The sequence below is a fragment of the Archocentrus centrarchus genome, chromosome 2 (assembly GCF_007364275.1).
Source record: "Archocentrus centrarchus isolate MPI-CPG fArcCen1 chromosome 2, fArcCen1, whole genome shotgun sequence".
Taxonomy (NCBI): Eukaryota; Metazoa; Chordata; class Actinopteri; order Cichliformes; family Cichlidae; genus Archocentrus; species Archocentrus centrarchus.
This window is the reverse complement of record NC_044347.1, coordinates 28594000-28615054: the sequence shown is the minus strand read 5'-3', so window position 1 is coordinate 28615054 and position 21055 is coordinate 28594000. Positions and strand designations below refer to the sequence as shown.

Here is a 21055-nt window from a genome sequence, read left to right as displayed (position 1 = left end):
TTTAGTTCTTCCTGTGTTACTTTGCCATGTGTCGTCGTACCTATAGTTACTTCCTATGTCTACTATGTAGATTTAGTTCAGTTGTGTGTTTTCCCAGGTGTCTCCCCTTTGCCCTCATTACCTTGTATATTTATTCCCTCAGCCAGTTTTCCATAGCTTGTTTTCTATGCTACACTGTTCTGGTGTTTCCCAGCTCCCAGTGCTTCCCCTCCTGCTCCTGAGTTTATGGATTTTGGTTCACCTTTAGGGAAGATTCACAATTATGAACATTTTCCAAAGCATACAAACCATACACCGGGGGGGGGGGGGGGGGGGGGGGGGGGTAACACCCAAGGTACGCTTTTCAAATAGTTAGAAAATGTCGGTCAGAATTATGTAAATTGAGCAGTTCTGCCTGACCGCCAATGCTTAAGGCACCCATTCTCGTTCACTTGTGCACCACTGCACTATTGCATGGTCTGCAGCAATATGGCCTCCAGTCTGGTGGATCAATTCAAAGGCCTCTTTGATAAAATCTAAATAAGCCATCATCGATTCACAAACTGACTCTACTGATGATATTAGACAGGAACAAGCTGCGGGTGCGGTGCAGCGGGTGTAGAAAGTAGCCAACGCCGCCGGAGATAAACTCAAGAAGGAAGTGGAAGCATTGCTCCAAAAAGCTGAATCAAAAATGGAAACCGTATGCAATAAACCACAGAAAATAATGATGGATTTTATTCAGAAGGTATGTACATTAATTCTACATGTTTATAATTTTTTTTATGAGTTCATTATTTAGTCCTCTACACAGAATTCCTTTAATGTAAAGTAAGTGGTGGAAAATGAGTGGAGGATTATTGACACAGCACTGGTGTTTTTGTTCCAGGGACTTCTGTGAGCCACAATAACATCCTCTATTTTCATCTTCATCTCTGTTAAGGTGAAAAATGCCTCTCCTGTAGTATTAAAGTTGAACCAAAAAAAAGTGGATCTGCTTTGCCTCTACCAGTTAATGATATTAAACAATTTAATTCCAGATGAGTTAAATGGAAATAGCTTCAAGTATTCATATACAACAGTCAAGCTGGGGTCCTGTGCTCAGCATCTCTCACCAAGTTGTAGGTGCTTCTCTCTCGCCCTCAGGTCTTCCAGAACCTTGTGGTAGTGTTCTTTGAAGGCATTGATGTCAACATCCAGGAATGTTGAGGGGTCCTCGTCCCCTTCCTTCTCTTCCTTCAGCTCTTTGAGCCTCGTATCCAGGAGGTCCACCTGGGGCTGCAGTGAGGACAACCGAGCCACTTCCTCCTGTTGGGGCACAGAGGGTGGGGGGGGGGGGGGGTGATCACAGGGTGTTAACTGTACTATTTCAGATAGAATAGTCCAATAAAAAATGCAAAGAAAAAAGTGGAGTCTTTTCATTCTTAAATTTCCGTTCCATTAATCTTACACTTGAAATGTTTAAAAATAAAAACTGCTAATGAATAGGAATCCAAGCAGGAAATTGGATGAGCTCAGCAAAACTGAAACATGACCATGAAGCTAATTCTGCTAAACTTTATACTATACAGAGAGAAGAAGCACAACTGGGGTGAACAATTTTATGTTTTGATTTTGATTTGATTTGATTTTGGCAAAAAGGAAAAAATTAATCGGTTGCACTTGCTATCATCAACATTTTATTGAACAGGACATTAATATTGATTTTTACGTGATAACAGTGGATATTTACAATGTAAAACTAGTATCACTTAAAAAAATAATGTGTGCTTTGATGAAACTGGGGCATCATTTTTTGCCAAAGATAATTGTTTTTCTATCTTAAATGGTGACGATCTCAGGTCTATCTAGATAGATAGTTAAGCTAATGTTTGTTAAAAAAGAATAATGTACAGGAATCTTAAATATGCATTTGCTGACTACATCTACACCAACTAAAAAAAGTCCCATTTAATTATCTGTGTAGATGACATAAAAACAAAGCATTGGCACTGCAGAGGTAAATAAACCTATGATAACATAAAACGCAAGATTATTGTTGGTTGTAGTTTTTTTTTTTTTTTTATTTAAATTAATTGCTTAGACATAAAGTGCATGGTGGTACCATGTCTTAATTTTAGTTTTATTTTAGTTTCTTTTGATGCATCATTGAACCAACATAAAACAAATCATAAAGGAAAGTATTTAACTGAGCTCCAGAAAACTCATCTTGCTTCAAAGATGTCTGTTTTGATTCCATTTTACTACAGATTCTTGTTTAAAGTCATAGAGGAACAGTCAAAGTCAGAGGGAAGGCACAGACAGACCTTCAATCATCGATCAATCAATCAATCAATCAATCAATCAATCAATCAATCAATCAATCAATCAATCAATCAATCCACCAACCAACCAATATTATCCCATGGGTCAATTTGTTTTGCAGCCAACAGCAAAATCAATCAATCATTCAATCAATCAATCAATCAATCAATCAATCAATCAATCAATCAATCAATCAATCAATCAATCAATCAATCAATCAATCCACCAACCAACCAATATTATCCCATGGGTCAATTTGTTTTGCAGCCAACAGCAAAATCAATCAATCATTCAATCAACAAATCAATCAAACAATCAAACATACAACACATACAACCAGGGACACAAAATCAGAAGTTGCTTGTTTGACAGCCGTAAAGTTAAATTATATGTTGACAATGAATAGCATACTGGCAGTAATGGCATGAGAATGGTGAAACTGATTAAAAATAATGAGTTCTCTGCGTAATCTACAAAGAAGCCATGTGAGCTTTAGATAACAGAAATCTTTGTCAGATCTAAACATTAATTCAGATTAATGTGGTCCATCAGCTTTTAGAAAACAAAACAAAACATATGTTCTTTCCAGAGCACAGAGCCTAATCTCAAAGGAAATCTGTTCAAGCGTCAGATTAGAAGCATTTGTTTATACCCAGAACATTTAGTCCCAGAAATGTTTTCCAAGAAATTTAAACTTTTCTTCAAATGGCTGGCATGTATGTTTACACCTGGGACAACTTAACCAATCAGATGTTTATAATCTGTCTAAATAACTATATTGCGTACTTACAGCAGATGTGATATTTCATTTTTCTTTGCCATTCTTGAGAATAATGACCACGCAGTGTAACAACAAATGTTTGTTTTGTTTAAACCACATAAAAACTAAGTTCAGGGCTGTTGCAGGAAGGCAGATTATGATTCACTAATCTGTGAAGCCTTTCTCAGAACCTCAGCTTTATTCACTCAAAGGAAGTTAAGAGACACTCTCCTTATTCATGAATACTGTCAGTAAAAAAAAACATTTAGGACCTGAATATGTTTTCATAAGCTGAGTGTTGGCGGCAGAGTTTGCCACTGGGAAGGTTGTTTTAAAGTTTCAGTAAATATTTTATTATTCTGTTTAATATACAGATTGGAACTCAGAAAAAGATGTATGTGTAGGAGTTGGTGTGCGTTCTCTGTTTGTGTCTGTGTTGTGAAGAGAAAATGTGTGGGTGCACATATAAGAGAACCCTGTTGCTGTGTTTCAGTCAGCAGTGGAAGCCAGGTATATTTAAAAAAAATAAAAATAAATAAATCTACTTTGAGCTCTCCTCCATCTCAGTTACTCCCAGCCTTGTCTGATAATTTCCCTGCCTTTCCTCCTTCATATTTTGCCCAGATATACTCTTAATTCTCTCTTATTTTGAAAAATACCACCTCCCAGCCAGAGGCCTGACTATGCTTTAGTGATGCGAGAGTTCAATGCAAATCTTTGCAGTACTGAACACGGTGGCATGCCACTGATTGCAAAACATCTCAGTTATTTGTTTTCTCCACCATCTTATTTATAGATAGTGTTAAAAGTAATAAAAATATACATGAAATAAAAAATACAATTTCCACTAACATCAGTGCTGTGGAGGACAGTGACGAAGACCTGGACAGTTTGCAGCCTTGTACTGAAGGGTATTTTGAAGTGAGTTGTGATGCTGACTCCCTCCAGCAGCAAAGGCACTCTGTCCATCAAGAGGAGCCGCCCTCAAGACTCCCCTGAAGTGATCTCTTCACTTACCAGTGACATGGTGGTCATTTTGGAGTCCATAAATAAACTGACCAGTTTTGACAGATGCCTGTCCCTGCTGGAAATCCCCCACAAAACAGTTTCAGGCTCTGTGTGAGTACAGCCAGCAGTATGTGGAAACACTCGCTGCAAAAAATACTGTCCTCACAGAGTCTGTTTAGAACAAATCAAAGAAACTGCTGTCGAGCTTCAGGCCCGCAGCATAAATGGGGTGCGACCCAGACTGATCCTGGCCAAATTTGAACACTTTAAGCAAAAAGAAGAGATAAAAATCCATGGCCGGCAGCTGAAACTTCAGTGTGAGCGAGACCCGGGAGCGACATAAAAGTGATCAAAAAGTGATTTCAAATATTTGCCAAAAAACTGCAATCAACTTTTAGCAAAGTGACTTTTACGTATCCTTTATTTAGTGTGTAATGTAGTTATAAGAACCTTTAGATTTACACAAAACTACTGCAACAACCTTCACTGTTTTATCAGACACTAGTTCAGTTAGTTGTCACATTGTGTTGTACAGACAGCCTGTGACTGTCCTGTCCACTCCACAGACTGCCTGTTCACAGAACCTGTGATATTATCTGGATGAACTATTACAGTGGAGCCTGAACCCACAGTGAGTGGAGCTCTGCAGCCAGATGTGTGCAGTTGTTTCACTAAGTGACATCTGACAGCAACCCAAACACTTTTATATTTGTTTACATTCTGGAAAATCCAGTTTACTCAATTGATTATGAAAACTATGTTCCTTTTCTTGCAGGTGTGATGTGTGCTTATTGTTATGATAATTTTTTAAAATCATAAAATCTACGTGATGCTGTACGACATTAATGGGACAGGAGTGCAGAGACTTCAGTCTTGCCTTTGAATTTTAAAGATTTATTCAGCATTAAAGTAATGCAGTAACAGTTGTCAGTATTTCCACAGAAAACAATAACTGGTGATAGTTAATTCGGCAAATTTTATTTTCCAAACTGTAAACAAATACGGTTTAAAACAGCTCTTATGTTGCTGTAACTCGGTTTAATGCAGTAACCTGAACTGTCCATCAAAGTGACCAATCACATTTGGCTCCGTCAAACAGTCAAATGTCACTTGCTTCGAGCGCGCAGTATTCACCACCGCACAAGTAGAATTTCCCATGAGAGTGTGAAACTGCAGTAGTGAGCACTGAAGACACTCGCGTGCGTGATGAATTCTTTGTGCGCACGGCTGCCAAGTTCTAGGCACACGGATCGTTGAATTTCCACACCAGGAATGAATACCTGCACTCGTGAAATTAAATTATTTGTTTCTGATTATGTTTTTTCTAACAAATATAATTCCATGAGAACGGTACTTGTCTGACTGCATTGTGCCAAGTGTAAAGTTTGGTCGAGGGGGGATTATGGTGGGGTTGTATTTCAGGAGTTGGGCTCGAACCTTTTAGTTCCAGTCAAAGGAATTCTTAATGCTTCAGCATACCAAGACATTTTAGACAATTTCATGCCCCCCAGCTTTGTGGGAACAGTTTGGGGATGGCCCCTTCCTGGTCCAACATGACTGCACACCAGTGCACAAAGCAGGTCCATAAAGACATGGATGAGTGAGTTTGGTGTGGAAGAACTTATGACACTTTTCATATCTTTCCTCTTCTCTTTCTGCACTTAGCAATATGTTTGCTTTGCCTTCAATGCTGAGATTAGCTACACAAACATACAGCTCAGACACATATATAGCCATACAAGACAGACACACACCAAAATACAGCACAGACACACATTCATACAAGACTGTTCTCTGACATCTGAGTGGGTTTGCGGAGTTTTATTTACTATAATCGTCAGAGAGGATGACATTTTCAGAGTGTATTCATGATGAATAAATAGTACAATTACAGTTTGTGTTCCAGTGTGACTTTTTTTTTAATTCTTTAGCTTAGACCTGTTTAAGAACAGCTGGTCTACCTCTGTCAAAAGTTTCAACGCTGTATTTATTAATACTCCACACCTGATTTGCTGAACTGGTAAACTAAAGAAAAGTAAAAGCCAAAAAGCTATGATCACTGAATCTTCTCATTCATCTGTTTTCAGGAGTAAATAAAATATCTTGTTTGTGCTTTCGTAAGAACAAACATATTAACCATTTTTAAATAATAATTAGTAGAAGCGGGGATGAGTTAATAACAGAACAATACTTACAGAAAAGTGCTGTGCCAAACAGGTGCATGAAACACAGAAATTTAAACAAAGCCAGGTAAAGGAAGATGATTTATGAGGAAATGGGGAAAAAGTAGGAATTCGTGAAATTTACAACATAAAACAAAAGCAGACATACAAAATTATTGAGTAACAATAGCAGAAAAACAAATGCTGCATTAAGATGACCATATATGACCATATATAATGTTTACCACTGTGGGTTTGGGCATCGACAGATGATCATCATGGACAACATTAGGACTCACTCACCCGACATCGGTCCAGTTGCACTTTGAGTGGTTCTGGTTCAGATGCCAGAGGAGGCTGAACTTTGAGCCAGTTCTCACTGTTGTCCACTGCCTGCTCACACTGCTCATACAAACTGTAGAAGGCCAATACCTGCACAACAGAACAAAATGAACTTTCCATAAAGACACAACACCACACATTATCGGTCTAGTTTTACAAACTGTTTTCTAGTCTGTAGTAAAGCACAGCAGAGCGTCATGACAAGTCAGAATGACCAGACTGAGTCACACTTCCTCACATCTTGTAACTGTACTGAAACACAGTGTTTTAACACTTTCATAACGAAATTATGCTTTCTCTCCTTACGCGAAGAATATATAACAAATGGTTTAGTGAAGGTTTAGGTACTTTTTTTGAATGGTATATCTCAGGATGACATTCTTCAAATATTTCATATTTTACACTGAATGCAGGTGGATGTGTATGCAGATGTGTGTACCTTTGTCTGATAGGACAGCCAAGCCAGCCTGTCTGCCAACAGGGTGCAAAATCCTGCCCAACGCTGGTTAAGCTGTTCCGCTGCCTGGGCAATGTCATCAGCACGACTCCCCTCTGGAGTAAGGGTGTGGGATGGGGTTGGATGGATGGGACAGGAGGATCAGCCAGAGAAAGAGTTGGCTGTCACATACACAACTAGTGATACATGCATCACAGTTCACACAAGCATGATTGATTTCTCTGGGGAACAGATATAAATGCACTCAGAGTATAGTAAATGTCATCCGTAGGAGAGGTGAGCCTCTGGGATGAAACAATGTGCTGCTAAGAGAAAAACACATATCTCTGTGCTACTGTCATTTTTAATGTAAATCCTATTTTAAAATGGTTCTGAAACTCCTCTGAGTAGTTGCAGAACATAAAAACTGGCACGGTCCAGAGTTTTGGACCAAGAGTTTTATAATATGGACTTTGAGTTCTTGTCTTTTATTTCTTCTGTTGGCTCTCAGTTTAATCGGTTTTGTTTATTCTTTTTTTGCCACTGTGTTAAGCATCTTGAGTTTCAATTCTTTGTTTCAGATTCTGGTTATTTCTATGTGTACTCTGCCTTTGGGTTATTCTGTATAGTTTATTGTGGTGTTCTTAGTCTTCCCATGCATGCTCTGCTATGTGTGAATTGTATGTGTAAGTCTGTTATATGTTTATTTCCTCGTCCCTTGTTGAGTTGTCATATATTACTGTGAGTGTTTCCTAGTGGCTGTGGCTGTAGCTCAGGAGGTAGAGCAGATTATGTACTAATTGGAAAGTTGGTGGTTCAATCCTTGACTCCAGTCTGCATGCCAAATTAACCTTGATCAAGATATTGAATCTCAAGTTGCTCTCCAATACGTTCATCAGAGTATGAATGTGTGTGGATATTAGATGGAAAGCAATTAGGCATAGAAAAGAGTGTTTGTGTGAATGAGGCATGTTGTATAAAGAAATCACTTTGTGTGCATGAGTAGAAAAGCATTATATAAGAACCAATGCATTTAGTGTTTCCCACTTTAATAATCTTTTCTTGTGACTTCTGGTTTTTGGTTTGTTCTGTATGATTTTTTTTCCTTTGCACTTTAAAGATGTTATGCTAACCTCGACCTCCTGTGAACAACATTTGGGTCCACTAAACTACAACCACTCTCCACACAGCAAACCCTGACAAAAACTAATGAATTAAATGAATGAATTAATTAAATTTAATAAATTGAACATATTCATACAAAGGTGGATTTATACTTCTGACTCCAAAAGAGAAAACTGAACCCTATTGATTGGAAAAGACAGCATCATCAGACAAGCTCGTTCAAGATTAAGTCTTCTTCCAGTAATCATGTCTTCATTATACTCCACAATGTTAAGCGTTTGGTTACATCTGAATACAGTACTATGCACTAAATTTGATACTAAGTGATATCACATGTGGCACAGAGGCTGAGGGATGGCTAAAGTTGAACACACAAATTGTGCTTCGTCCTTTTTGCTGTTCATGCTCCTCTTTTCACTCTCTCCCTTCACCCTCTAAACTAGCAAAGACAGATGGCGATTCCTCCCTGAGCTGGCTTCTGCTGGAGGTCTCTTCCTGGTAAAAGGGAGTTCTTCTGTCTCACTGTTGCCAAGTGCTGCTCTAGCTGATGTCTGATTGCTGAGGTTCTTTCTGTGATATCGTACAATATAAAACACTTTGAGACAGCTGTTGTCATCTGGTGCTGTATAAATAAAACTGAATTAAATTCATACGAGTAATGAGTTCCATTTTTAGGTGATACACATTTCTGATATGGTGATACTATACATTTCTATTGTCAGCGATTTCTATATATGGGTCGCTCCACATTAAATTGTACAATTGGAACTTGTGTGAAATACGATATATTTATTTAATCAAAGCCAGCACAATTTTTTTCATACTGAATTTTAACCATAATCAAAGCTATACATATGACAAAATCAGCTTCAGCAATTAACATAATTAAGAAAAAAGTGTCCATCCGGATTTGCAGTCTCTGGTGGACAAGATTTTATTACATGAGTAAGGGCCTTCTCTTTCAATATCTCTCTTAACACAACTTTAACAACAGAACAGAAATGAATGCTAGAATTTTATTAGGAAAGACATAAAGACTGTCAATAAGGAAAATCTGACATTTGGCAACAATTCACTCAGAAAGTGGATTGTTGCCATGCATCCCTTATGCTGCTCCCCCTAAAATACTCATCGTAGATCGCTCAGCAATTCAGCCTTGCAATACTATCCCTAAATGTGATTAAGCAGTTATAGCGCACTGATGAATAAGACAGCTGTTTGTCCAAAATAGTAGAAACAATACCGTGGGAATTTCCAAAATTATTCTCAGCATATTTTACAACATCAAGTGACCAAATAAGGCAGTCCACACATGGTGATCTACAACAAATAAATACAAATTTTAAAGACTTTTATGAAGTTTTATACTCATCACAGATTAATCCATCTGATTCTGCCATTGAAGAATTTATTAACAATGTGAATCACTCATTAATGTAGACCTTAAAATAATTAGCAAAGTAGAAAAATAATCACTCCATACCTGCTACATCCTGACCACACAGGTTTTATCAAGCGTAGACACGCAGACTATTAAATGGACTAGAATAGAGTTATCTCTTTAGATGCAGAGAAAACAAATTTCTACTAGCAATTTTAAACAAATTTGGATTTGGTTCATATTTCATAAACTGGATCAAAACACTACACAGCTCTCCAAATGTATGTGTTAGGACAAATGATCTTAGTTCCCAAAGCTTCAGTCTGCAAAAAAGGGGCACCAGGCAGGGCTGCCCACTCTGCAGGGGTCTGGGCGACAGGTCTACGGCCCTGTTTGGGTCCCTCCCAGCACCAAGGTGGTCTATACCCCCTTGGGCGCACCACCATGTGGGGTGGGTTTTTTTTAACCTGAAATATGAGTCAATTTTGGCATGAATCTGGATCAGTTCCTTTAAAACTGAAAAAAGAAACTCTCTAGTTTATTTTGATTGTAGATCATCCTACTACTGCACTGATCTGCTGATTAAAATACCTCCTACTAGATTAGTCTAGGGCAGTAATGCAATAATCTGGTTAAGAGTAGATTTCATTCATATATTAGTTATAATGGTATTAATGGTTATAATGGTAATTACTATGGGTTTTGGCCATTGTCTTGTTTAATGGAGGGTTTATAGAAGATCTGTCTCCATGTTCAGTTGAAATACTGTCTAGCTTGGCTGGAGGGGTGGATGTGTACCTTTTTGTAACTCCATGCAAAACCCATACAAAAAATGTGAAAGTTGAGCTGTGGGGTTATATTTTATGTTGGACTGAGTCAAGCATGTATGCATGTTCTAGTCTATAGGTTAAGAAAAACAATCTCAGATAATGACTTATAAATTCAATTTAGTCATTTATGAAACAAATAGATACAATTCTTATCTTCTCAAGTTCATCATCTAACAGCGAGAAACGTGCTTTTGTCATACGATCAACTGATGAGGTTCGTCTGATAAAATGGTGGTCTAATGAAATTAAAGTACGAAGCACTCAATGGGATTCCTTAATTCCCATTTCAATGTCAGTCATAACAATCACATACAGAAGGCAGTTATTACTACAGCAAAGCATAGGTCATTTCTTTCTCCTTCACAAGCACATCCATAGTAAGTTGTGGAATGTTCTATTTGGTTGAAAGTTCGGGCTAAAGAAGAACAAGTGGAAAGTATAAACTGAGTGTTTTTGTGCCTTTAGAACCCCCCAGCAACTGCACAAGGACAGAGGAGAGGACAGCTGAGAAGTCTGTCTGTTTCCTCTCCATGTGAGTGTTTCTATGGAGACAAGGAGAGTGGGTGGGACAGGTGGAAGTGTTGCCATGGGGACAGACAGGGGGAGCATGAATGTGTGTGTATGCATGTGAATGAGCATGTAAGTGTGCAAGTTACCCTGCTCGACCAGGGCTTGTGCTGTGCGTGTGGCCTCCTGAAGCTTTCGGTACTTCTCTGGTCGCTCTCTTTCTATCGCCTGTGGCAAAGAGACAGAGAAGCACGGAGGATGGATGATTGACAAATCAATGTCCAATCAACAAAGCATTGCAAATCAGATACTATAGCTTCATCAACTTCTGATCTTAGTCTGCTACAGTATGACATTTACAACAACATATGCATGACTGGACAGTTGTTGGACAAATGTTTTTAAAATACGCTCCCAGATTATTTTAAAGGCAGTCTACTAATGTCAGTCTAACACTTTAAAATGTAATTCTTGTTGTTACTAAATATGTGAGAAACCTAAGAATTAGCTTTTATTCTCATGCTGTTTTAAGAATAAGAATAACTTTATCGAACCCAGAGGGAAATTCATGTGTCTGACAGCTCATCTGCTATTTGTATGAGAATTGAAAAGCCTGATGGCTGTGGGTACAAATGATTTTCTGTAGCTCTCTGTTTTACATTGGAGAGAGGAGTTTTCCAGTACTGATGCTCTTTTGTTCCATAAAGACGTTATAAAGTGGATGATCAGAGGTGTTCAGGATGGCTTCTAACATCTTTAGTGTGCATTTTCCCTCCACCCCTCCCAGTGTGTCCATTCTTGCTCCAATTACAGAGTCGGCTTTCCTCAGTAGTTTGTCCAGTCTTCTTGCATCCTTGTTTCTGATGCTGCCACCCCAGCAGACTGCAGCATAGAACATCACACCTGCCACTGAGACTGAGAGCATCTTCATCATTTTACTGCAGATGCCGAGAGATCTTAGTTTTCTTAACAAAAAGAGATGGCTCTGCCCCTTTTTGAGTAGTTTGTCTGTTTTCAGGGACCAGTCTAGTTTGTTATCTAGGTGTAAACCTAGATTTTTATATTTTTTTACCACCTCTATGAGTTAGAGAGAGGGCCTTAATCTTCAGAAATCTATTATGATTATCTTTGTCTTAGAGGCGTTCAGTATGAGGTGTTTTTTGTGACTCCAGTTCACTGAAGGCTTTAACACAATCCCAATATTCAGACTCCTGTCCATTCCTGATACACACCACAATGGCAGTGTTATCCAAATATTTCTGGATTTGGCAGGCCTCTGAATTGTATTTGAAGTCTGCTGTATACAGTGTGAAAAGGAATGGAGCCAGAACAGTTCCCTGTGGAGCACCCTTGCTGCTCATTAATGTCCCAGAGTTCCCCAACCTGGCAAACTGTGGCCTTTCTGTCAAATAGTTTGTGATCCAGGAAACTTAGGAAAAATCTACACCCATCTCTGTGAGCTTGTCTTTGAGTATATGTGATTGGATGGTATTGAAAGTGTTTAAAAAATCAAAGAACATAACTCTCACATGAGCACCAGATTTCTCCAGATGAGGTAGGGTTGGTAAAGCATGTAGAGCATCATTTACTCCAATGTGTTGTTTGTATGCAAACTGCAGGAGATCAAATTTGTCTTTGTCTCAGTAGGTTTAGAATCAGCTGTTCCAAGGTTTTCATTATGTATGATGCAAGGGCCACTGGTCTGTAGTCTTTTTGTTCAGCTGGACACTTTTGGTACTGGTACAATACGGGATGTCTTCCACAGTGCCGGTACCCACCCCAGCCGTAGACTCAGGCTAAAGATCCTGTGGAGAAGTTGACAGTTGGCCAGCACAGTCCTTAAGCAGCCTGTTTCTTCTTTGCTTAGAACTAAGCCCTTAGACACGGGGGCTACTGTGCAATAGAACCAGTGTGAGCAGATTAGGCTTTGTGGGCCATCTCACACACACACACACGCACACACACACACAGACACACACACGCAGGCACACACACACACACACACACACACACACACACACACACACACACACACACACACACACACACACACACACACACACACACACACTTTTACCTGCACTTTGTCATGCAGCTCCTGAATACTGCTGTCCTTGCGTGACACAGAGAACTCAGGGCTCTGTAGGATGGCCTCACCACGGGTCATGTAGCTGTGAACTTCTGTGAAATCCACATCAAACCTGACAACAGATGCAGACAAACACATGCTTTTTTGTATTAAAAGTTACCACACCAATGAGCTGGAGCTCACAAGATAATGTGGTGGTGAAGTTTTCTATTACAACTAAATTTACACAATGGCACTTCATTGTTTGCATGATCTCTAATTGTAGAATATGCAAGTGATGACACAACAGCACTGTATTTACATGTATTTTAAACACCTTATTGTAAATGCAATAATATTACTTGCGGTCAGCATCACAACCTAACACTGATTTACTAAATATCATGAGGGGAGTTTACTATTATTGTATATTTTAAATTCAGTGTAAATTATGAAATATTCTATTAAATGCTCATTAAATGTCAAATGCCTTTTGTGGCTGCAGTAGATTGAAAATTACCACTACACTAAAAAGTCCCACTACAAAAACCAGGCAAACCAGGCAAAAGGTTGAAAAACGGGGTATGTTTAGCACTGGGGAGCATCATCTATTGTTAATGTTTCCTAGAATTGCTCAATAAAGGATTCCAGCTGCTCAAAGAAAGTTTCTGACAGCATTTTTAACCAGGACTAATGGTTCTTCAAGCCAGGTCTGAAGCCTCATGTATAATGATGTATGTGGAAGAAATAAGAAGAAGAAGAAATGTTGACTCACACATTTCACTTCACTTTATCACTTTATTTGTGGCGCTTAACCATAACTACTATCTAACAATCTATGAACAGATTTTCAGGTAGGTTTCAGGCTTTCAGTATTCTGTGATTTATAAATGGAATATTGGTTGCAGCTATGTATATGCAGGTTTTCTGAATATCTTTTGACTTATGGAGTTTTGTGTGCATGTACACTTTTATTATGGATCCTGTGCACCTTTTTTTTTATATACACAAGCCCCCTGGACTACAGGAATGCCAAATTAGCATCAGGAGTATTTTACTACAGAGTCATGCCCTCCAAAGTTATTGGAACAGTGAGGCGAATCCTTTTATTTTTTACTGTAGACTGAAAACATTTGGGTTTGACCTCTGACAGTGGACTCCCCTCTGTGCTCCTCCTGCTAGACCTTAGTGCAGCATTCAATACTGCTGGTAATATTTTATTACAGAGATTAGAGCATGCCACAGACATTAAAGGTACTAAGCTGCAGTGGTTTGAATCATATTTATCCAATAGACTTCAATTCGTTCATGTAAATGGGGAGTCTTCTTCTTCACACACGAAGCTTAATTATGGAGTTCCACAGGGTTCTGTGCCAGGATTTTATTTACATTAGGCAGTATTATTAGAAAGCATTGCATACATTTTCATTGTTATGCAGATGATAACCAGCTTTATCTATCCATGAAGCCAGATTACACACATCAATTAGTTAACCTGCAGGAATGTTTTAAAGACATAAAGGCCTGGATGATCTCTAATTTCCTGCTTCTAAATTCTGATAAATCTGAAGTTATTGTACTCGGCTCCACACCAGAAACATGGTGTCTAACCAGATACTTAATCTGGATGTCATTACCTTGGCCTCCAGTAACACTGTGAGGAATCTTGGAGTCATTTTTGACCAGAATATGTAAGGTAATTCATGCATTTATTATTTCTGCATTCAGACTGCAGATGTACTTGCTCATAGGGGGTTATTTGAATTGTTGGGTTTTCTCTGTAATTATTGTATAGCGTTTACTTTATAATATAAAGCACCTTGATAGGACTGTTTGTTGTGATTTGGTGCTATACAAATAAACTAAAAATTGAATAGAAGTGTTTCTGGAAGAATGGTCAAAAATTCTCATAAACAAATGGCTGGTTCTTATATACAGTAGCATTTTTCTACTCTACATGAGCACTCAAAGCGCTTTGGATAACATGTCTCATTCATCCATTCACACAAGCACTTTCTACATCTAAGTGCTTTCTACCTAACAGTCATACACACAATCAAACTCTGATGAACACATTTGGAGCAACTCAAGGTTTAGTATCATGCCAAAGGATACTATAGCATCAAGACTAGTACAGCCAGGGAATGAACCACCAACCTTCTGATTAGTAAATGACCTGAGCTACAGCCACTCAAAACACAAACACATTCCTAAACCTTATGAAAAGCCTTCCCAGAAGAGTTGAAGCTGTTACAGCTGCAAAGGGTGGGCTGGCATCATATTACAACCCATGGATTAAGAACTGGATGTCACTCATATGTGTGTGAAGGCAGAGATTTGAATACATTTGGCAATAGTGTATGATCACTGAGCCACATAAGCATTGTCCTGTATGCCTAATCATGGCATGCCTGCTATGACAAAAGTAACATTTACTGTACCTGTGTCTATGATGATATGACTAAGATCCAGAGGGATCCTCCAGTGTCCTCAGCTTAGTAGCTTGAGCGTCACTCAGTGCTATAGTATTTTACTGATATAAACCATATAAGTCCCGAAAAATGTCCCAAAAAGTATGTCTACTGCTAACGAAGATTCTTGACTTAAGTAAATCCACTGCGCCACTTTAGCACACTGCATTCAGTTAAACAGTTAAATAAACCGTTTATTGCCATTTATACTGCCTTTGCTCACTGTAAATACTGCATCATCCTACCCCCCACTGTAAATACCAAATCCTTATTAATTTTATCTATATTTCTTATTTATATCTTGTGTTATTTATTATTTTGGCAACTGGAGGATGGCTCCAACAAAATTTCATTGTATTGTGCAACGACAATAAAGATAACTTATCGTATCTTAGTTTCTACCACTACAAAACTTCAAAAGCTGTTTGCGTCTCTACTTACTACAAGGTTCAATAGTATTTTCAGAATATCCTACTTCACTACTGGCAAAAGTTTAAAGCTGCCCTCTATTATAACCACCAAACCTACATACTACCATCCTATTAGTATTTGCAGTGTTTCATCACCTACCTGCTGAGATAAGAAAGTAGAAAGGGGTGCATGTATCTGAACATTTCATAAAAGTTAGAAGACATCTTATGGTAATGGTAATGGCAATTTTATTTATATAGCAGATTTAATTACTAAAAACTAAAAACATAAAAATGTGTGTACAAACAAAAACCTATTATGTGTAGGCCTTTGTAAATAAAAAGATTTCGAGTCAGTACTTCAATGTATGCACAGTTGTAATTGATCTCAGGTCAGCAGGCAGCTTTTTCCAAAGAACAGGACCACAGTAACTGAAAGCACCCTCAGCACACTTCGATCTAATTCTGGGAACAGTTAAAAGATCTGGACCTGATGACCTGAGAGGTCTGACTGGGTTGTAAACAGAGACCAAACCACTGAGATATTGGCAGGCTTTGAGTAGGAACATAAACACACCTTTTCCTGAGCTCAGAATCCACAACTACTTGTCTCTTCTTCTGTGGTGGTGGTGACTCTCGGGTCTGGCGCACAGCTGACATCTTTTCTCTTGTCGTCACTTTGGTAACAGTTGCAGTTACAGAGTGGGTCAGCTCGGAATGCTGGGCCGCACTGACAGCTGCGGACAGCTGAATGTGAAAATAAAGCATTTAGACAAACTGTGTTTAACAGCAGGAGCTGAATTATACACATGCCAAATCACCACTTAACAAACTGTCACCTACACACACACACACACACACACACATACACACACACACACACACACACACACACACACACACACACACACACACAGACACACACACACACACACACACACACACACACACACACACACACACACACACACACACAGAAGTGCAACAGTGTCCTTGAGAGGTGATAAGTGATGGTTGGATTTCATCTCTCATACAAGGTCATGAGTACAGTGTTTGGCAATATAAGTGTATTCTAACAACAGACTGAATGTGTCTGTGTAGGTGAGTGCATACTCAGACAGCTGGGAGACAGTTAAGCAGCAATTTAGAATTCATATGACTCTGACAGATTGTAATGAAAGTGAGAGAGAGTGTGTATGTGTATGTGCAAGTTTGTTTCAGCAGGGAGAGCCTAATGACAGGAGTGAGTACAACTATTGGGATATTTGTGTTGGTATGGAAGCGTGTGTGTGTGTGTGTGTGTGTGTGTGTGCCTGCAGAGGTCAATCTTCTAGTTATCGGACTGATTACAATGGAAAGGCAAATGAAAGAAGAGAGAGGATGTGGGGAGAAATGTTGATATGTGTGCAACCAGCGTGACCAGTACTGCAAAATTAGTGTGTGTATGTGTCCATTAAAGTGTGTATGTGTACCTACTTGCAGCATCAACAAGGCTCAACAAGATATTGCTTAGAGGATGAAGTTGTTTTTGTATATCTATCATTTTCTTAATTAAAAAAAAAAAAATTGCACGTGCAAATGAACTTTAGCAAAGATGCAAACACAATCAGCAAGAGCTGAAGTGTAGTTACATCAAGACTTGAGGCATCGCAACCAGCCAGTCGATTTTCTTATACAGTCTGTCCATAAACACCTCTGATCCCAGAGTATCAGACTCCTTTACAAAAGCGTACTCCACATATTTAGCATTGTAATCCTATCATATTATCAGATTCATGATAGACAGTTACCAACAATTAAACAGAAAAAAACAGCACAAGGAGTGTTTTGTTTTTCATTTCACAAATATACTATAAAACCAAAGGTATTCACTCAACCATCCAAATCATGGAATTCAGATGTTCTAATCACTTCCATGGCCACAGGTGTATAAAACAAAGAACCCAGGCGTGCAGACTGCTGCTGCAAACATTTTTGAAGGAAAGGGTCGCTCTCAGGAGCTCAGTGAATTCCAGTGTGGTACACTAAAACTATGAAATTTCCTTGTTTCTAAATGTTCCACAGTCAATTGTTAGTGGTATTATAACAAAATGGAAGTGATTGGGAACAACAGCAACTCAGCCACAAAGTGGCAGGCCATGAAAAGTAACAGAGAGGATGGTAAGGTGCAACGTGTGCAAAGGTTGCCAAATTTCTACAGTCAATTACTACAGACCTCCAAACATGTGGCCTTCAGATTAGCTCAAGAACACAGCGTAGAGAGCTTCATGGAATGGGTTTCCATGGGCGAGCAGCTGCATTGAAGCTGTTCAAATCATGCTTCTCCATGATTCGTCAATCTGATGTGAGTAACGAATCACTCTTCTCCATCTGGCAAACCGATGGATGAGTGTGGGTTTGGCAGTTGCCAGAACGGTCTGACTGCATTGTGCCAAGTGTAAAGTTTGATGGAGTGGAGATTTTGGTGTGGTGTTGTTTTTCAGGAGCTGGAAATAAAGTACACTCTTTCAATTTGAAGGTTTTACATATCGAAACATAATGAAAAAAAAAAATCATCTAGTCCTTACCAGCTCCTAAAATGATTTAAATCCAACCTGAGGTGAACAACAACATATGACATATTACACTGCATCATTATTTATTTAACAAAAGCTGTGAGTGAAAAACTAATTACAACCCATGATTCAATAGCTTGTAGAAGCACCTTTAGCAGCAGTAAATTGAAGTCATAATTTTTTGTATGACTTTAGTAGTTTCTCACATCAATGTAGAAAAATTTTAGTCCACTCTTGTTTACAGTGTTGCTTCAGCTCACTGAGTTTTGCAGGCATTCATTTGAGCACACCTCTCTTAAGATGCAGCCACAGTATTTCAGTCAGGTTGAGGTCTGGACTTTAACTGGGCCACTGCAACACCTTGATTCTGTTTCAGCACACACTGAAATAGTGTGGGATCACCGCACATTCAGTGGCCCAGTTTCAGTCAAGATTTAGCTATCAGATGGATGGCCTCACATTTGACATACAGAGGAGTTCTCCAGAGCTGACTCAATGACAGCGAGGTGTCCATATCCCATGGCTGTGAAACAAGCATAGATTATGACCCCTCCACCACTGTCCTTGACAGCTGGTATGAGTGCTGCTATGCATTATGGCCACACATCTCCACTTTGGACTCATCTGTCCAAAGGACATTGTTCCAGGAGTCTCATTCAGGTGTAGCTGTGCAAACCTAAGTCATGGTATGATGATTTCTCCTGGCAACAATTAAACATATCTCACTTGTTCAGTCCTTTTTTAATTTTGCTGTCATGAACTTTATTATTTAATTTGCTAACTGAGGCCTGTAGACTCTGAGATGTGTAAGGGATCAGGTGGTTATGGTGTGGCTGTGGGGTGTTCCTTTTCTCCTTTGTAGGCTGGGCGGCTGAGTTCCTCCTCCTGCAGGGCGGAGCTGGAGGTGAATTCTGCAGCGACCTTCACACCTGGAGCTCATCAACAATCCCTCCGATTTTTAAGGACCAGCTCCAGCCTCCTGTCTCCGCCAGAGTGTTAACGTTGCAGTTGGGTAACTAGCCTCCAGCCTCCATTCGTGAGACTTTGGATTTGGTTTTCGAGTTTTGTATTCCTTTAGGAACCTGCTTGTCACGTATCTCTTTTGACATTCTCGCTCCAGGGTTTTGCTCGCTCCACGGACTCTCCAGCCGTCAGCCTGCCTGCCTCCCCTCGGATTCATTCTGGCACACCACCGTCCACACCACCATTTCCTCGAGGACTCTATCACAGTGAATCCCGAGTAAGCCATTTATCATCATCATCTCCTTCCTCAGCATTAGTTCTGAACAGTCCCTTCTCTTTCCCATACATTAATCATCCTATCCCTCTGTTTAGACATAACTTACCTGCCAGTCGCCGCCCTGGAATCCACCTGCGAGCCGCCCGTGAAATACCTGTGTCCACCTCGTTTCACTACCAGTGTTTTCAGCTCACCTCATTTTTGCTAAGAGGCCTTTTTCAGTTTAGAGTTTGTAAAGATTAGTGATTAATAAAATGATTTGTGTTTGTTAACGCTGTCTACCGAGTCTGCTTCTGGGTCCGCCCCCTTGTTTACCTTCTGGCGTGACAGAACACTCTGGCCAGCATGGACTCAGCAGACCCAGTACGAGCAGCGTTGGCCAAGCAAGGAGCTAGATTAAGCGAACATGAACAGGTTTTGAAATTCCTGGGGGAACAGCAGCTTGAGATTAAGCAAAGTCATGAGGAATCGCTTAGAGTGTTACATGCGATCAATGAGAAATTGTCTCCGGTTGTTCAGTCTGGTCAGCCATTACCCGCCGCCACGGTAGGTGACTCGAATACGGGGCATGCTCCGGCCGGTTTTTTAGCGGAGTCAGTGGGGGGAATGAGACTTACCTCTCCGACGCCGGAGCCGTTTTCGGGTGACACCGATAAGGTGAGGGGATTTCTAATGCAGTGCTCTCTGGCTGTGACTCGCTCTCCGGGAGCGTTTCCCAGTGATGCTATGAAGCTGTCCTTTTTTCTGAGCCTATTGAAAGGTAAGGCCTTGGCATGGGCAGAGGCATTTTTTGTGCATAATGACATTCGCACTTTTCCCTATGAACAGTTTTTGAGGGCGTTTCGCATGACCTTTGCCCATCCGGCTTCTGAGGGAGATGCAGCGCGGAGATTATTACGGCTTAAACAGGGAACTAGGAGTGTGGCCGATTTTGTGATAGAGTTCCGTACGGTCGCTGCTGAGACCGGGTGGGCTACCAACACCTTACAAGGGGTATTCTATCAAGCCTTAAATGATAAAATGAAGGACCAACTGGTCTCTCGGGATGAGCCAGCTTCCTTTGAAGCGTTAGTTTCCCTCGCACTGCGCATAGATAATCGGCTGCGGGAACGCTCGAACAACAGGGACTCCATTTCCCAGCGGCCTGTGGGAGATGTTAGCGCAGCAGTTACTTCCTCACAGTCACAACCCTTCAATCCTTCTGGTACAGCTCAGTCACAGGTTTTAAGGGAGACAGCACAGGAACCCATGCAACTAGGTCGAGCCAGGTTAACCCCTGAGGAGCGGCAGCGACGTGTAATCTCGCGGTTATGTCTCTATTGCGGGCAGGGTGGGCATTTTGTGGCCAATTGCCCACACCGGCCAAAAGGACGAGCCCACCAGTGAGTTCGGGGATCCTGGTGGGTGGGGCCCAGCAAGATTCCCCCCTTCGTCTAGTATTGTCAGCCATCCTGTGTGTCAAGCAGAACACCCTTCT

At 40.1% G+C, this 21055-nt stretch overlaps 1 protein-coding gene and 1 long non-coding RNA gene across 2 annotated transcripts in view; one reads left to right on the top strand and one right to left on the bottom strand.

Annotated features, from left to right (window-relative positions):
- Positions 1–21055, bottom strand: part of dmd (dystrophin) — a 387210-nt gene that overhangs the window by 174999 nt on the left and 191156 nt on the right. Inside the window, exons 19-26 of the mRNA XM_030747286.1 lie at positions 16361–16530; positions 15944–15979; positions 12912–13035; positions 10984–11062; positions 6995–7107; positions 6517–6645; positions 6247–6255; positions 1095–1287 (exon numbers count right to left, since the gene is read on the bottom strand). Coding sequence (XP_030603146.1) covers positions 1095–1287; positions 6247–6255; positions 6517–6645; positions 6995–7107; positions 10984–11062; positions 12912–13035; positions 15944–15979; positions 16361–16530 — 853 coding nt within the window. The remainder of the gene's footprint in view (positions 1–1094; positions 1288–6246; positions 6256–6516; positions 6646–6994; positions 7108–10983; positions 11063–12911; positions 13036–15943; positions 15980–16360; positions 16531–21055) is intronic.
- On the top strand, positions 19184–19792 carry LOC115792673 (uncharacterized). Its single transcript, XR_004021058.1, has 3 exons — positions 19184–19350; positions 19459–19578; positions 19674–19792. It is a non-coding gene; the product is annotated as an uncharacterized LOC115792673 (long non-coding RNA).